This window comes from Silurus aristotelis (assembly GCF_946808225.1).
Source record: "Silurus aristotelis genome assembly, chromosome: 10".
NCBI lineage: Eukaryota > Metazoa > Chordata > Actinopteri > Siluriformes > Siluridae > Silurus > Silurus aristotelis.
This window is the reverse complement of record NC_139583.1, coordinates 3079342-3098741: the sequence shown is the minus strand read 5'-3', so window position 1 is coordinate 3098741 and position 19400 is coordinate 3079342. Positions and strand designations below refer to the sequence as shown.

At 39.4% G+C, this 19400-nt stretch overlaps 1 protein-coding gene across 3 annotated transcripts in view; it reads left to right on the top strand.

Moving 5' to 3' along the window:
- kcnab1a (potassium voltage-gated channel subfamily A regulatory beta subunit 1a) overlaps positions 1-19400 on the top strand; it is a 100352-nt gene that overhangs the window by 49451 nt on the left and 31501 nt on the right. For all 3 annotated transcript variants that reach the window (XM_083552464.1, XM_083552465.1, XM_083552466.1), the window contains exon 2: positions 12937-12980. In XM_083552464.1, coding sequence (XP_083408590.1) covers positions 12937-12980 — 44 coding nt within the window. The remainder of the gene's footprint in view (positions 1-12936; positions 12981-19400) is intronic.

The window sequence follows — 19400 nt, the reverse complement described above, 5'->3', positions numbered from 1 at the left end:
AATATAGTCAGATCAATTAATTATTATTATAAGTATAATAAAGATTCAGCTTTATTGTCATTGTCCTTTAGTTTTATTTACTATAAATATTTTTTTTAATGTAGATGTCAAATTACTTTAACATCAACAACACACCCTTCACTGACACTCATAAACCCCACCCACATTCACACACCGCTATGCCACAGTGGTACGGATGTGTGGAGTTTGTCTATAGGGCATCATGTCCACTGAGCAGGACGATGTTGTCTTCCAGCTTCCTGTGCTCCCTGGTGTCAAGCTTCCTGATCCAGACCCAAACCACACGCCTCCTGTTCCTCGCCGTCCACCTTCAAACTCTGAGCTTTCATCACAGTGAAGTCCACATCTCTACACACACGCTGAGCATGTGTGCACATGTACGGATGGAAGCTCGTGTTAAACTTATATTTATTTTAGGCTCCTATTCATTTTCATCAATTATCCAACATAATAATAAAAATCACAATATAATAATGAACACAATAAATATATAAGAATAGAAATGTAAATTAAAAAAATTATTATAAAAAAATGGTTATAATTAGTTATAATAATAACAATAATAATAATAATAATAATAATAATAATAATAATAATAATAATTGTCTTTTGATTTATAATAACTGATGTTATTATAAAATGTAATAAAATGTGTTTATTAAAAATGTAAGAATTAATAATAATATAATAACCATTATTATAGAAGATATTATTATAAAAAATACAAATAAAATACTGTGTCCATATTATCTGAGAAAAAGCTAAGAAATATTATGAAATGATGATGATGATGATGATGATGATGATGATGATGATGATGATGATGATGATGATTGGTGTGTAAATAGTACAGGATATCTGATGGTGGTTTGGAACAGGGTTCCTGTAGCACTACAGCAGAGAGATCAAAAATGATATCAGATTTGAGCTTAGCAGATTTCTCTTTCTCTCTCTCTCTCTCTCTCTCTCTCTCTCTCTCTCTCTCTCTCTCTCTCTCTCTCTCTCTCTGTCTATTTCTCTCTGTTTGTTCAATCAAATCTTCTCTCTCTCTCTCTCTCTCTCTTTCTATTCCTCCCTTTATCTGTCTCTCTTTATCTGTCTGTCACTTTCTGCATGAGAGCATCAGAGTCAACATATAACATCACCTGAATCATCAGCATGAAAGAATTGGACAAAAATATAATCCCTTTTAATGTATACAAATAAAATAAATAAAAATGAGAACTTGCAGTGTGTGAATGTAGGACACATTTAGAAAAGTATAACTATTCCAATAATACTCTCTCTCTCTCTCTCTCTCTCTCTCTCTCTCTCTCTCTCTCTCTCTCTCTCTCTCTCTCTTTCTTATTTCCTGAAGTCAGATAATAAATCATGATATGAGAAACAGCTGAATAGGACTTTGTTATTATACTCAACTATAAATGGCAGAATGCTGACGCAGCACAAAATGTCACTACAAATGATGTCATTAATCAGCAGTTTAAGAGCAAATGAGTTTTACTGCATTGCGAGTATTGGGACACACGTCTTTTCCGCCAACATGTGGTTCTTCTACAAAGTTGGAGCCACAGGATTATATCGGACGTCTCTGGATGTGGTAGAATAAAACATTCCCTTTAGTTGAACTAGGAAACCCAGACCTGTTCTAGCTTGACATGAAGCTATGATTTACATGGTTTGGAGTGAAAGATCTCCTGCTATAGAGACACTATTAAACACCTGAACTAATGAATCTTACACAAATCTTCACAAACTCCAGTGGAACACCTTCCCAGAAGAGTGGAGGTCATTATAAGAGCAAATGTTAAATTGAAAGTTCAGAAAGAAACACATGCCAATCTAATGTTTAGGTGTCTACAAACATTTGGCTAAAACTTTGATGAACTTAAGGAGGGAATTATGTGACACAGAAGTTTTGTGACACAGTGTCGATGTGGAATGAGATTTCAGCTTGGGGTTACACTGGCGGTTAATAAATCTGCTATCTAAATGTCATTTTAAAAAAAAAAGGAAAGAAAATAAATTCCAGGACTGGAGTTAAAAGCACAAGGGGTGAAGAACACAATTTCAGAATCTACAGCATTTTGACCTTAATGCCATCCATCAACATTTATTGAGAGAAGAAAATGTTGACATGAATCACAGGCTCAGGGTTATGTAATTAGATTGAGTTTGTCTAATATCACCAGGAGACACCACTCACGCCTCAGAGTTCAATGTCAGGCTCTAATAAATTGGAGAAGTCAGACTGAAGTCAGAAAAGAGTTTTAAGTATCCAGAGATGTAAAGAGAACCTGAAAATCATCATTGAGTAAAAGTACCTTACAGCAAAACATATTTGATTACAAGAGTAATCAGTCACAGATTCCAATAGAACTTGAGTAAAAGTCTTCGAGTATCTGATTTAAACAATACTTGAGTATATGATTCGTATTGAACGTATAACCTCAACACTGCATTCGCCAAGATCTACACAACAACCTCTTTAACATGCCAGAATGAAACATTTACAGCATGCCCTCATCCAGAGCTTCTTGCAATTATCTCATTCATACAGTACAAATGAGCAGTTGAGGGCTTTGCTCAGGGGTCCAGCGGTGGCAACTTGGTAGTGCTGGTATTTATACTCATGACCTTTTGATCAGAAGTCCAACATCTTAAACACTGAGCTACCGTCTCCTACAAAGATCTAAACACCAATCAAACAAGTCGGTAAAAAAAAGATAAAAAAATCAATCTTGTAAAAATGGATCCTTATTTAGCAAATACAATTACAAGATCGTGTCACAAAGTAGAACAAACATTAGTTTTCAATAGAAAATCACAAGTCAATAATTTTGGATGAAATAAAACCAAATATTTAGAGTTGACTGTGATTTAATGCACCATTCAGATTCAGAGAAAGCCAATATTTTTATTCAACTTCAACAAAAGCTGCTTCTCAAAATGTTGAATTGATTCGAGCTCTTATTGGATTGTACTATTGATGTACTTTTGTGTGTGTGAAGAGAAGCACATCTTGCTGGAAAAGGCAGGTACACCGTACAATTGCGTGCCTCCAACTTTTGGTAATAGTTTTGGGGAAGAGCCGCATCTGGCTGAAAATGTCTGGTTTCTCAAAACATTTGGCAAAATATTGCGAGCAAACACACAAAACATGTTTCTTGAAGCTCAGTAAGGTCATTAGGAGACCCTCAGTCTGTATGAAACTGGAAGCGCAACCTACCAGTGTGTTCAACGTTCTGAACTCACACCTGAACTTCCACTCATAACATTATAACGTTATGAGTGGTGAAGTGAAGAACACTGATTATCTCCTGTTAGTGGGTGGATTTATTTATTAGGCAGCAGGTGAACATTTTGTCCTCAAAGTTGATGTTAGAAATGGAAAAAATGGGCGATCATTAGGATTTGAGAGAGACGTCTGGGTCAGAGTGTCTCCAAAACTGCAGCTCTTCTGGGATGTTCCTGGTTTGCAGTGGTCAGAATCTTTCAAAAGTGCTCCAAGGAAGGAGCAGTGGTGAACCGGCGACAGGGTCGTGGAGGACGAGGCTCGTTGATGCATGTAAGGAGCGTAGGCTGGTCCGTGTGGTCCGATCCAACAGACGAGCTCCTGTAGCTCAAACTGCTGAAGAAGTTCATGATGTTGATGCTCGAATGTTTTAGCAATAAATGGGGGACCAACACAATATTATGCAGGTGGTCATAATGTTACGCCTGATCGTGTACTCTGCTCTAATATAAATAAATCAGTGTAACGGTTAAGGCTCTGGTTTGATCAGATGGTCAGAATCTCAAGCTTCAGCACTGCCAAGCTGCCACTGTTGGGTCCTTAATTAAGGCCCTTAACCTATTCTGCTTTAATGCTGTATCATGGCTTTACTGTGCCTTAATGTCTGTGCGACAAATAAAAGCTGTTGGTTTGATTCAGGACATACATCATAAAAACTTGAATCCAAAAAAGAAGAAAATGTGGTTGTTTTATATAAGAGCTGTTTTTAGTCATTGCAGCAAAAGCCAGCGCTTTGTTGGAAACCATGTGTCCTAAATTTGGATCTGTCTACACAAAGCCTGAGAGAGAGAGAGAGAGAGAGAGAGAGAGAGAGAGAGAGAGAGAGAGAGAGAGAGAGAGAGAGAGAGAGAAGGGGGGGGTAGTTTTAGTGTAGAACAGATTGTGTGTTGCTGATGCAGCAGAATTTTCTGATCTCTCCTTCCTTCGTCACCGGTCTTAACGGAGCAAACTTCAGCAAACGAGCTGAACCACGCCGGCTCTTTGGCGCAACCGAACTCAGCATTTCCTGTGTTTTTCGGCTCGAAATTGTGTGCGTGTGTGTGTGTCGAGAGACGTCTTTCCTAGCCGTAGTCAAGATCAGAAGCCATGAAGCTTCAGTGTTGGACAGGACGCTTAATCCCTCTGCTTATTCCTGCAGGTTTTACTCACAGTGAAGAAAAATGCAAGCAAGATGTTCAGTGCAGTGACAGCAAATATTGTACAAGTGAAGTGAGGGGTTGTTTTAACCCTGATTGCCATGTTGGACTTGGATCAGAAGTCATGAGTACAAATCCCTGTTGGGCCCTTGAGGAAGGTCTTCATCTGCTTGGTTAGAGCTCAGTGGTGCTATGATTACAATGTTGTTCCATTGTGCAAAAAGGTACTGATTCATTTTTCACAGAGGTACATGACAGTCTAATTAAATACCATTTCCACAGTGACCACTCTTTGACCAGGCTGTGGGAGGTGATAGCTTAGTGGTAAAGCTATTTGACCTTAGTTCCGAAGCTCCTTAGTTCAAGTGAAGAACATCCAAAGACATCTTATACAATCGATCGGCTCCAGTCGGTAACAGTTTGGATAAGAAAAACAGCAGTCTGAAAAAGTCAGGTGTCCAAATACTTTTGGTACACTTTTTTAAAAGTTAAAAAAGACACAAATTCTCAATTGAGCTCAAAAACATCATTAGGAAATGTACACAACAGCCGTCTCAGTCTGTATGGAACTGGACCCCCAAACTACCTGTGTATGTTCATAGTTCTGAACTCACATCTGAACTTCCAGCCAATCACGATCCAGCATGAGATATACTGTAACTAAATCTGGTTTTTAAAACAAAAAACACAAAAAGTTTGATTTCCAGTCTCTCATTAAACACGGTGAATTCTTGGCTCTTCGTGGCCTCCTTTCTTTCACATTCCCTCGTAAATCCTCTTCTCCTAGTTTTACTTTTTTTCACTGAAACTCTTGTTTTTTTGTTTTCTCTTTTACATCCATTGCAAAGATAAAAGAAAAAACACACTAAACACAATTCTGCTTTTCTGAGGTGTGTTAGGGGATAGTTTTTATTGAAAGTTTTTCTTCACGCTATTATTTTTTTCATGCCGCTTCGCTTTCCAGTTAAAGCTCACTACCAAACTTTCTACCTTTAATCCTTCAGAAGTTCATCCTCTCAGTCCCTGTTGTCACATTTCCCTCTACTACATGGTTGCTCAAAGGTTTAAACCTGAAGGAATACATTATTAATCACACCGTAGCGGCGCTTTACGCTGTTCGTTGTTCCTGGGAGGAGTCAGGACATGTAGCAATGATTAGTTTGCATGCGAGTTGTTGATTTTGCAATTGTTTTATATGAATTACCGCTAATGAGTTCTCTCAGTGAGAACACTTTATTTATTTTTAGGATATAATGCATTTCATTCCTAGACGTTCAGTGGCGTCCTACCTGAATCAATCCACCCCTCAATACCATCATTATGATGCCACGGCTCTAGAAAGCATCAGTATAATAGAGAAGTGCAGTAAAACAAAGCGCTGCATCACACACAGGAATCTCATACAGTGAGAACTGTAAATTAAATGAATATTATACTTCAATAAATATGAAACGCTGCCAGTTTACCTCATCATGCTGCCATTTGTACTAAACAAGTCTGCCACTTAACACTACACGGTTTGCATTGTTTGTATTGTATCGCCTCACCTCGATCTAGCCCGAGACTGAGGTTTTAAGATACCCTGCTGCCATTCTTGTACTTGTGCTATTATCACTAGCCAAGATTTCTTTTAAAGACATCATGCTGCCATTCTAGTTGCCTAGGGCTTCCATTTAAAGCATCTGTGCTGCCATTTTAATTACACAAGACTGCCACATGAAATAGTCACGCTGCCATTTTAATTAGGCATGCTGCCATCCTATCTAACCAAATCCTCGACATTTTAATATACAGTATGCACGCTGCCATCGTAACTACTAAATCTGCCACATTAGTGACCAGCTAAACAAGAGTGAAACTTTAATCAGCAGTGTTGCCATTTTAATGGACCACGTTGCCATTTTTAATTAAACTTCGCACATTTTATGGGCAAAAGTATTGGGATACCTGACTTTCCATGACTGTGTGTTTTTTTCCCCAAAAACAGTAGAACAGAGCGCTGCATCAGACAGGAATCTCATACAGTGAGATCGTCATTATTAAAGCAAGAATCCCAATGAACACAGTTCAACACATCTCTTTTCACTGTAGCCGCAACTGCACCTCCACATTCATCATCTATAGCAGAAGCGTTGATATTCTCCTCATCAGAATTTTCCCCTGCATTATGGTTTTCTTATAGATTTGAAATGAAGGCAAATTGTGTGTTTTTGTATCAATTCTACAGGAAAAAATACGCAAACGTATAAATGGTTCATAAAACCGTTTTGGATCGTTTTGAACTAACATTCCTCACAATGTTTTACTTGAAAAGTCCATCTTGTACATGTATGTGTATCTGCAACCAAATCTGTCAGCCGTCGCAGAATGAAAAAACAGATATTAAATTCACATGAATATATTTGAGTTCTAAAAGTTTTTATAAACCTGTAGAAAAGTCCCTGATTTGTTTATAATATCCGATTTCTTAATTTGACTCAGGAGTAAGAAGTGGTCTGTTGCGTTTACCTCATAGACCGGCATTAACGCTAGAATACTAATGCGCTAATAGTTGGGGGTGAAATTCTCCTTTATTTTTCACCACGGCTTCATTAACATGTTTTTTAGAGCGTGTTCTGGAGGTTAAATCGGGTTATACAAAGCTGTAATACGCTAAAGCTCAGTACTCTCTGTGTTTGCTAAACGAACGATCTCGATACTCCGGTCCTGAGGTGAACCGAGGGTCGACTGATGCAATACACCTACAACACAAACAGCAGAAATGCAGGCTTTTACATTGTAAAGAGACAAACCCGCTTGTGTAATCAGTGCAGAAGTCAAAGGGCTTGAAGGCTTTTAGCGTTTGTAGATCCTGAGCAATTAATCTTGCCATGAAGAGCAGCGTACAGTATGGCAGGGTGGAAATAATTCATGAACATGACTTAGAGGATGTCACATGATCTCTGCGAGCGTTTAATATTAATCAGCGTGATTAGGACGCTTTGGGTGACGTCTCGGATGGATAATGAGGCGTGCCGGAGCTGTTTGTGTAAAAACAGTGTTGTGAAAAAGCATTAGGCGGAATTGTACCGTGTGCCATATGGGCAAATGGGACTGGCACAAAAACAACAAGAATGAGAGTGATTACATTGTAATGACAAATGCTTCGATGAAAGCCTTTTGCAATCAACACCAGCTTCCAAAACCCTAAATTCCAGCCATTTTTTTACTATTAAATCTAAGAACTTTATATTTATTGTTAAAGTTTAATGGGCAACCGTTTGTAGACATCTGACCAGACGACTGGGATATGTTTTATGATCCCACACGTAGTCACCATTTGCTCTTATAATAACCTCCTTTCTTCCTGGAAAAGAGATTTATGAGAGATTTTGTTCAGCCACAGGGGTGTTAGTAAAGTGAGGTACTGATGTAGGTGAGGTGAGGAGACCTGGGGTGCAGCCAGCATTTACATTTATCCCAATGGTGTTCAGGAGGGTTTCTTTAGGAGGCCACTGAAGATCTTCTCCAACCCATGGAAAACAGACAGACAGACAGACAGACAGACAGACAGACAGACAGACAGACAGACAGACAGACAGACAGATAGATAGATAGATAGATAGATAGATAGATAGATAGATAGATAGATAGATAGATAGATAATATGTCATATAGAGATCACATATATGTCATATAGAGATCACACAAATCACCTAAAGACATAGAACATGGAGCCCGAATACAATTATTATTATTATTATTCATATATTACTTCAGTCTTGACAATATATTTCTCTAGTTTTTTCCTTAGCTGTGTGGACACAGTCCAAAGTCAGGCTGAAGATCAAACTCAGTTTAACTCTGTATTTTATTGTATACACTCTGCTCTACAGCTCCAGCAGCAGCGCTGCTATTTGGAGTAATAATCCAGACCCGATGCGTACGGTCACGCTCCACAGGGAGCCGCTCCAAACGCTCTCCATTCAGCCTTCAAGCTTTACCTTCTGGACTTTTCCCAGCTGAGCATTATTAAAAATGATTTGGTATGGTTTTAACAGGCCTTTGAGGGATTGCAGTCCTAGGGGGCTTCAGATGATGGTTTTGATTTCACACATCTGCTCTGTTGGGAGGAACGCAGGCTGCGAGTTGCTGGTGTGTAGCTCCAGCTCTGTTTTAGGGATGTTTTAGCTTTCGATAGAAAAAAAGTATCTCTCTTTCCCAATCACTCATTTTTTATAGATAAAATGATTTCTATAGATCCTGAATAAATGTTTCCTGTGATTAAAGTGGCAGTTTATCAGCGTCCGGGTTCGTCTTTGCACTGCGTCTATACGCACTGCGATGACAGCATTTTTTTTTAGCTGTCAATCATATTTAGCACATTTCCAAATTGTTTGTATCAGCATGTAGTTTTCTATATTTTGCAACACTTTGGGTTCAAGGGCACAATTTTTAGAATTGTAGTGCAGAAGCCCTGACAACCTAACAAAAAAAAAACAAAAAAAAAGCTTTCAATTAGGCTATCGAACTGCAGAGGCTGGAAGCTGTCTTGTGTAAAAATCTATTTCGTCTATTAAATGCTGCATTCTCTTGCAGGCTCGTTGCTGAATAAAAGAAAGTGATATGAACTGGAGCAGAGATTTGCCTTTTTTTTCCAGACAAATCATTGTCATGTGTGGCAGCATTCATGCTAGGGTATTAGCATGAAGTAAACAACAATTAAATGAATATTGTACTTTAATAAATATAAAACGCTGCCAGTTTACCTCATGCTGCCATTTGTACAAACACAAGTCTGCCACTTGACATTACACGGTTTGCATCGTTGGTGTTGTATCGTCTCGATCTAGCCCGAGACTGAGGTTTTAAGATACCATGCTGCCATTTTTGCTCTTGTGCTATTATCACTAGCCAGGATTCCTTTTAAATACATCATGCTGCCATTCTAGTTGCCATGGGCTTCCATTTAAAGCATCTGTGCTGCCATTTTAAATACGCCACATGAAATAGACACGCTGCTATTCTAAGAAAGCAAGACTGCGTTAAATAGTCACGCTGCCATTTTAATTATGCATGCTGCCATCCTATCGAACCAAATACCCAACATTTTAATATACAGTGTGCACGCTGCCATTGAAACTACTAAAATTGCCACATTAGTGACCAGCTAAACAAGAGTGAAACTTTAATCAGCAGTGTTGCCATTTTAATGGACCATGTTGCCATTTTTTATTAAACTCCTTACATTTTATGGCCAAAAGTATTGGGATACCTGACTTTTCCATGATTATGTGTTTTTTTTCACCAAACTGCTACTACAGAGCTAGAGGCACACAATTGTATTTGATGTGTTTGGATGCATTAGTATGAAAATTTCCCTTTATTGTAACTAGGAGACCCAAACCTGTTCCAGCATGACAATGTATCTGTGCACGAAGCCAGCTCCCTGGCATGGATTGGAAGATGTGGAAGATCTCCTGCTATAAAGCTCTGACCTCAACCTCATTGAGATAAGTGTGAAAACTGGTTGTACCCTAGGCCTCCTCACCTTCTCGCCTACATCAGTACATGACTTTATTAACACTCTTGTGGCTGAATGAAATCTTCACAAATCTCCACAAAATTAAGTGGAACATCTTCCCAGAAGAGCAGAGGTTATTATAACAGCCAATTGGGGACCCAATGTAGAATAAGATGTTCAAATAAAAGCAGGTGTCAACCAACTTTTCTCCATAATGTGTAAATGTGGACTGGTTTCAGCATGCTGTATTTTCAATAAAGTCTGAAAAATCAATAAAAGCTTTTCTTTTTCTCCTGCTCAGCAGCTTACAAACCAAAAATTATTTGTTCACTGGGCAATAACACAAAACGTATAAAAAACAGATATCCTGGAAATATTAGGTGCAGTCCTGACACCCGGGATAGTGTTCTATCCATCTCAGTGTCACAGCCATGATTCCATAAGTGAAACTCTTTTGTCCAATAAAACAGACTTGAAGACACTCTCAGAGAGACAGTTTGTCATTGGGGCATTACTGTCACTCATCAGGAGCCTGAAACAGCTCAGTAATGCAGATTTCCACTTTGTGTTATCAGACATATGAAATGTAAGTGCTCGGGTGATAAAGATGGACCATATGCGATCTCTGATTGAGGTTTCCCTCTAAGCTCATCAGCATGCCCAGGAAATGAAACGAGGCCCTTTCCGTGTCACCTGGTCTCTATCAGTCAATGTCAGTTGTAAATCAGAGGATCTCTAAACTACGGCCACCAGAGAACTTGTGTGAAAACTATGTGTCCCTCACAGAAAAAAGTTTTGGGACCCCTGTTGTAAATGTTTCACATTCACTCACCTCGTTGTGTCCTTGCCTGTTGGGAGGCGGTAGCTTAGTGGTTAAGGCATTGGATCCGAAGGTCAAGAGTTCAAATCCCAGCCACACCAAGCTGCCACTCGTGGGCCCCTGAGCAAGGCCCTTAACCCTATAGCTGCTCAGCTGTATGCAATTTTTTTTTTCAATATTTAGTGTGGAAGTTGTTTCACTATTTAGACTTCTTGGTACACATACAGCATTTGATTGTCTATACCCAAGATTCCATACTTAAGCCTTTCCTGTACTTCATGTCTCAAGGGTTGCCAGATTTGGTCCTGAAATGACGCATTAGAAATTTACTTGTAAACTCAACCACTTGCCTTTAAGATAAAAAATAAATAAATAAATCAGGGTCTTTTGGATTTACCTCCAGTCCCAATCTGTACATGTTAAAAAAATAGCTTTTTAATGATTTGACTCGAGTCTCTGACTCACTATTGTGCCATTACTGTGCCATTATTGTGTTTGTTCCTTATTAGTTGCTTATTAAAACCCTGCTGTATCTGTAACTCTTCTGAGAATATAATAATAGTTTATACGCAGTTCAAAGTCTCGTTTTCCTATGTTTACTTGTTACTCCCTGCTTTTTGTTGATATCCACCTGTTTTTTAACCCCATGTCCTGGATCCTGGATCAAATAAAAAAAAGGTCACATCTGAATGCAGGTTGTCTTCAGGCGTAATTAGAAAACACAGCACACGTCCCGCTGTCAGGATGGAGCTTTAATTATAAGGCTTTTCATTACTCTATTTATGTGCAACTGAGATTAGAGCTGCACAACGGAGCACTAAATGGTTATCAGAATGCCGTCATTTGAATAAATGAAATCTCAGACGCCTGGAAAATGCATTTTTTATTTTTTTTATTATTATGTTCCTCCTGAGAGTTTCCCGTCATTTCTTCATATTAATGGTTTCCAACCTGTTATCGTTCGACTCTTCAATGCAGATAAAAAATATGTATGGGGTGGCAAAGGGGTGGCATGAGAATGATGATGGGTGGCAAAACTGAAGCAAGCATCTTTGCATGGTTTTTGTGGATTCAAGGAATAATCTCCATATTTGGTGACTACACTGGGGCATACATTTTTAATGTAGATCTTTAATCAGAATAATGTTAGTCTAAATTAACTATAGTAATATATAATTTACTTACATTTGCATTTTTGCAAATGCTTCTATTTGTTTGTCAACAGTGATCAAATATATTACATTCAGTAAAACGAAGCAGAGTCGTTTGTTTGTACAAACAAATTGGAATGCCAATGTTGGGGTGTATATACAAATATATATATATATATTTGTACTTATAATGTGTGTCAAAAATTCATGGACACCTGACCTAAAGATTTTTATGCGCTTCTTGAACATCCCATTCCACATTTACTCATCATGTGCATCTTCTGAAATGTTCCACTAGATTTTTTGGAGATTCATTCATCCACATGGGTGTTAGTAAAGTCAGGTACTGATGTAGGTGAGAAGGTGAGGAGGCCTGTGGGTGCAGTCACCGTTCACATTCATCCCAATAGAGTTGAGGGTCAGAGCTCTATAGCAGGAGATCTTCCACATCTTCCAAACCATGTAAAGCAGATCTTCATGGAGCCGGCTTTGTGCACAGGAACATTTTCATGCTGGAGCAGGGTTTTGGTTTCCTGGTTTAGTGAAGGGGGGAAAAAAAGCTGAATGCTACCTGAAGTATTAAAAACGCCGCTCTGAATCTGACACCAGAGAAAAGAAATCAACAGCAAACACCAGTAGAGCTGTAACTGGATATACTGAATATACCACCCCACCCGTCCCCCTCTCATCTTTATTACACACACACACACACACACACACACACACACACACACACACACACACACACACACACACACACACACACACACACTAATATCCACAACACTGATCAGGCTGAATTCTACAGTATTGTTATAGACACTACACACTCACACATTCACTTCATATTATTTATGAAAGAAAATAAATAACTGATGATTAAATAATCCACTGCATCTTTTTCTCTCTCTGTTTCTCTCTCTCTCTCTCTTTTTCCCTCTCTCTCTCTCTCTCTCTCTCTCTCTCTCTCTCTCTCTCTCTCTCTCTCTCTCTCTCTCTCTCTCTCTCTGTAGGAACCTTGGGAAGTCTGGATTGCGTGTATCATGTCTGGGACTTGGTGAGTATCTTATCTTATGCTTATTTTAATGAATCTGAGCTTATTGTATGTCCTGAGCATTTTGGTGTGAATTTACAGCTTTGTCATTTCACCAGTTCACATCACAGCCTGCTAATCTTCAGAACACAAGCTGACTGGACCTTGACACACAAAACACTCAAATAGAAATAGAATCAGAACCAAGTTCTCGCTTTTTACTATTAATAAAAGTATTATTATTAATAATGATTATATTATTTATTATTTAATTGGATTCTATAGCAATAAACATTATAACATTATACTTACTATTAGATGTTATTGTAGTAGTAGCTGTAGTGTTAGTAATTAGGGTATGAGTAAAGCCAGGTACTGGTGTAGGTGAGGAGGACTGGAGTGTGTCTTCAGTTCATCCCAAAGGTGTTCAATACCATTGAGATCAGAGCTCTATAGCAGGAGATCTTCCACTCCAACCAATGCAAAGCATATTTACATTTATGGTATTTTGGCAGACGCTCTAATCCAGAGTGATTTATAGTAATCTCAGGTGTACAGCTGATCAACTCAGGGGTTAAGGTCCCTGCTAAAGAACACAGCAGGTGGTACATGACCTTCAGATCAGAAGGCTAACATCCAGTCCAATGAGCTACCACTTCTAATCATATCTTCATATCATTAAGGTGTTAGTAAAGTCTGATGCTGAAGCAGATGAAGGTGAGGAGGCCTGGGGTGCAGTCAGCATTCACACTCATCCCAAAGGTAAAGCAAATCTTCACAGAGCTGTGCTTTGTGCACAGGAACATTGTCACGCTGAAACAGGTTTGGAGCTCCTAGTTCAAGAGAAGAGAAATGACGCCGTGTACAAGTGTGGTAACAGTTTGGTGAAGAACCACATCTGGCTGGAGAAGACGGGTGTCCCAATACTTTTAAAGTCTTTAATTGTGAGCCAAGCCTATGATCGCTTATGTCGTCAGCACGTCACCATGTCGAAGTCGTGTTTAAACTATATGCGAACAATGATATAGAGGTATGAAGAGATGCTCCTCTTACACGTTTTCGGATCCGAACTGGATTTCCTTTAATAGTGACACAAACTGGTGCACAGCAAGGCACAGATTCGTGCTGTCCTCTTTTTTTTTGCTGATTTTTTATTTATTTATGTACAGTTCTAGCGCTCGGAGCAGAATTTCCAACCTCACCTGTCACTCAAGTTCTCAGCATTCTGTCTGATTTCTGCTGCACAGTCTGTTCCTGAGAGGGTGAGGGATTGCAGCAGATCAGATGGAATTAATTCTATTCTTCGGGAATTAGAAAATGCATGCAGACTAACGCAGCTGGTTCTCTTCTACGCATTATTAATGAGAAGAGTAAAATCAAGTCGAGTTGAACCTGTAGCCTGCAATCAGACAGTCAACTCTGCATTACATTTCCAGAGGGTAAAACCACTGGGGGGGTGTGAATGTGGATGTTATTAGCATAAGCCTGAATTTTATTGGTTGTGTATGAAGGTAACCAGTGTCAGGTGTTCAGGTCTTTCAGCAGGTCTTCAGGCCTTCTCATCATTTCATAGCGTTTCTCTCGGTTATGCTCTGTATAAGTTTCAATCCAATCAAATGATGCCGAGGTCAGAGGAACCGATCCGATTTCGATTTCATTTAGCAGGTGTACAATAACGTCTGCATTTTCATGTCTTTTGATTGGACGGTCAGACGCGCATTATTCAGAGGTCGCAACCCGCATCTGTAGCAAACTGCACAAACGCAAATATATTTGTCCCGATTTAATTGCTGTTTTTTTATCCCACAAAGAAAGACAGAGGAGAAGAAATCGAATTGGCCACAGGACATAAAAGTCCCTCAAACAGTTCCAAAAAGTTGTTAAGCTTTTTCATGAACCATTTATACTTTTGCATTTTGTTTCCTGTCAAATTTTGCTTTAATATTGACGCTTCTGCTGGAGATGATGTATGTGGAGGTGTGTGTGTGTGTGTGTGTGTGATGAGGTAAATATCGACGCTTCTGCTGGAGATGATGTATGTGGAGGTGTGTGTGTGTGTGTGTGTGTGTGTGATGAGGTAAATATCGACGCTTCTGCTGGAGATGATGTATGTGGAGGTGCAGTTGTGACTCCAGTGAAAGGAGACGTGTTGAATTGTGTTCATTGGATTTCTTGCTTTAGTGATGATGTTCATTCTCACTGTATGAGATCCTGTGTGTGATGCAGCTCGGTTCTACTGCACTTCTCTATAATACTGATGCGTTCTGTAGACGTGGTGTGATGATGGTGGATTGATTCAGGCAGGACACCACTGAAGGCCTGCTGGTGAAATGCTCAGTTCATGAGCTCCAAAAATCCAAAACACATGGCATGTATGATTCAGATCCTGCAGTGAGGCGAAGCATAGTGGAAGTTTAGATGTTCTCAGACTCGAGTGTGATTGCTGTGTTCTCACCTGCTTCAAGAAGCGAACTGAGAGAAAAAACTTGCCAAACTGTCTGAAGTGAAAACACAGCGATTCCCCTTCCAGCTCTCTCTGAGATCTTTCCTCACCACCCTGTGCTGGGGTTTACACTCCACTGGATGGATGGAGAGAGTCAGTGAACTGGTTTTTGACTGATCTGATACTTCAGCTACTGTAACAGATCATTGTTCATCTCGGTTTTAAGTTTATTCGATACAGAGAACAAACGGTGGACGATGGAAGACAAATCCACTGCTGTTCTCACGTTTATCTTCTCTATTACTCTGTCAACTCACTGTATCATTCTCTATGTCTCTGTCTTGTACCATCACTCTATCTTTATTTTCACTTTTTCTCTTTCAATTTCTCTCTCTTTCTTTCTTTCTTTCTTTCTTTCTTTCTTTCTTTCTTTCTTTCTTTCTTTCTTTCTTTCTTTCTTTCTTTCTTTCTTTCTCACTTTCACCCTTTCTCTCTTTCATTCTTTCCTCTTCACGTTTACTCTATCCCTCTCACTTTTCCCTCTCTCTTTTCTTCAAATTTAATTTATCGCTCTCCATCTTTTTTTTTTTGCAGTTTCTATAGATAATAATGATGGTACGATTGATTCAGGTACGACACCACTAAAGGTCGAAAGGGTGCAACACACAGGTCACCAATCCGTAATGCCTGACCAATCAGAATTGAGAATTCATCAGCTCGGTGGTGTCAATAATAATTAAAGCTCATCACTGTTGACCTTTGGTTTTCAATCAGTCACACATTCCTGGGTTACGTTCACAGTTGACCTCAAATGACCCCCTGTTTTTTTGCTGATTAGACTCGTCTGAACCTGAACAGAGCAGCCTTGGTGCTGCGAGTTCAATCTGTCGCTTTGCTGTTTTAAGAAATATTAAAGGAAAAGATTTTTTGAGCTGCTGCATCAGTAAGAAACAAGAATAGATGCATTTTCTTGAATAATCATTGCCGTGCCTTGTGTATACACTGTTCAGGAAGGAAGGAAGGAAGTATCTAGCGTTCAGGTGCTAACACACTCTGTGTATCGACGCATGCTGCATGAAGATCGATGTGTCCTGGCCTCGGTGTAATTGTTTGGGAACGAACACAGAAGCAGGCAAACGCAGGATTGAGGACAAATCGATGGGTTCTGAACAATCAGCAGTTTTTATTCTGGATTCCTCAGAGGACTGAGAAAAGAAAGGAAAAGAAGGAAGGTGTAGAGAGTGGGAGGAGGAAAGACGCCCTGTTCTGTTTGCAGGGTTACTACAGGAGTGCGTCATCATTCTGCCATGCGGCGCACTGTGGAGTGCAGGCTATGTGTTTATATGGTCAAAAGTATTAGGACACCTGACATTTCCAGCCTTATGAGGTGGTTGTAAAAAAAGTTTCAAAACTAATGATGCAACTGGTGCAGTTCTGACCGACACACGTTCTCACGTCTGCGATTTCATCATGGACAGCGAATTTGAACAAAGGGTAAACGTGAAATTCTGCCTGAAACTGAACAAATATGCTTCAGAAACGCTTTATACGACGTACGTTTGACATACAGCGATACTGCAACGAGTCATTCGAGATCTTTTGAGAAGCACACCGGCTTCAAAAGCAGAAGAACATCACTGGAAGACGACGAGATAGCAGAAAGACCTTTAACCAGCTCAACCTCAGAAAATTACGAAACCATTTGGCAACTTGTGCATGATGATCGTCGGAGAACAACCCACATGATTTCACTTCCGCAGCCACCCTTCTTGCCAGATTTGGCTCCCGTGGACTTCTTCCCGAAGATGAAGCTTTACATGGATTAGAATATCTCATGCTCTAGAGCTCCGACCTCAACCCTACTGAACAAGGTGAATTGGAACATCACACAAGGTCTCCTCACCCCCTCACCTACATCAATACCTGACTTTACTAACACACATGTGGCTAAATGAATCGCCACCAAATCTCAAATTCTCTAACATCTTCCCAGAAGAATGGATCTTATAGGGACTAAATGCACATACGGTTTGCACAAAAATTTCTCCATATAGTGTACAAACACACCCAGGCAGTGCATTTAAAGCCTTCAAGTCAGTTCCTCAGTTCCTCACTGTCTCTATATACTGAGGAGAGCTGAAGTAAATGTTGAGCATCTCTCCTGTCATTTCTGATCTGTTCTGTAACCAGCCCGTGTATCATTCAGTTGAGCTGACATTAGTGTGATCAGTGTGTGAGTGTGTGTGGGTGTGTATGGTTTGCATTCGCTGACTCACACGGCTCCTTTAAGCAGGAGCCTTTCACAGGAAATGATCCGGGATGACAGAAACGACAGATATTTAGTGAGGGATGCATGAGAGGAGAGATTTCTGATTAAATGCCACACACACACACACACACACACACACACACACACACACACACACACACACACACACACACACACATGTTGTCCAATACTGAGTTATGTGCTTTAGTTTACACAGGTTTTCACTGTCGAAAGCGGAAAAGGCTCATCGACTTTAATTAACGGCTTGAACAAATTCATAATTAACAAGTCGTCATTTTCTTCATAAACCCGCGATTCTCGGTGTGATTCAGTCGTTTCTACAGTTCGTGTTTCAGCCATAAATCCTCTCCTAAATAAATGGGCTTTCTGATGAGTATATGGCGCTTTAGTGATCTAGAATAAGGAAGAAACTATTTGGGTTTTTCTGGCCCTGAAATTAATCTTCACTCCACTCCATTCTGCCTGGCTCCATCTCTTTTAAAATCAAAGCAGGAGATCAAAGGATCAAAATTAATAATCAAAGGAGATTTAACTTTGACGAGCCGTCACCTCACAGCCCATATTAAAGAGCTCAGAAATCGCATACCGCCCCTTTAATATGTTGATTTTATTAAGAAATAATAATAAATGTATTGATCCCACAGGGATATTTATATTTCTTCACATATCCCAGTGATACCAGGCAGCTGGAGTCAGAGTGCAGGGTCAGCCATGATACAGCGCCTCTGGAACACAGAGAGTTAAGGGCCTTGCTCAAGGGCCCCAAACATGGCAGCTTGGAGATTAATTATTGAATAATAAATTCCAATTCTTGTTCCATGAAATTGTATTCATTTATTCCCAATAGTTCTTCTTCATTTCGTAGCGTTTCTCTCGGCTGAACTGCTTCCAGTACGTGTATGTGGATGTTAGATTTTGTGTCCAATCAGATTTCAGCCTCTATGTTCTGCCATGTCAATCGAATTTGCCCAGGGCCAATGTCAATTGTTGAAAACGCAATACAAATAAAAATGAATTGAATTAAAAAATCACGGCGTCCCTCATAGAGAATACTAGAGAAAATTATAATTTGAGAAAAAAAAATTGAGATCTAGAAATAGGCAACTTGCACCTTATGCTTTTACAATGAAATACATTTCTTCTAATGAATAAACAAACAAACAAACAAACAAACAAACAAACAGATAAATAAATAAAACAACATGGTTTAACTGCTAACTGTGTGACTACAATGTAAAAAAAAATAAAAATAGACTTTCCCAGAATGCACCTCTTCTCACTCGACTGTTGCAAAAACCTATAAGTCCATGAATTATAGTCCACTCTTCTGGGAAGATGTTTCACTAGATTTTGTGGAGATTTGTGGAGATTCATTTAACCAGATGAAGGAGGCCTGGGGTGCAGTCAGTGTTCACATTCATCATGTTCAATAAGGTTTGAGGTTAGAGAGCTTAAGCAGGACATCTTCCACATCTTTCAACCCATGTTTTCACGGAGCTGGGCTTGTGCACAGGAGCATTACTGCATGCTCCAATACAATTTTGATAATCAAAGAACCACATCTGGCTGGAAAACCAGGTGTCCAAATATTATTGCGTCTCCGTTGACCTTCATAACATGACACATTTAACACAATAATCAGGAGCATATCATTAATGCACTCTTCAAGTTCTTTACAAGTTCTTTTATGTCTGTTGGACAATGATTCTGC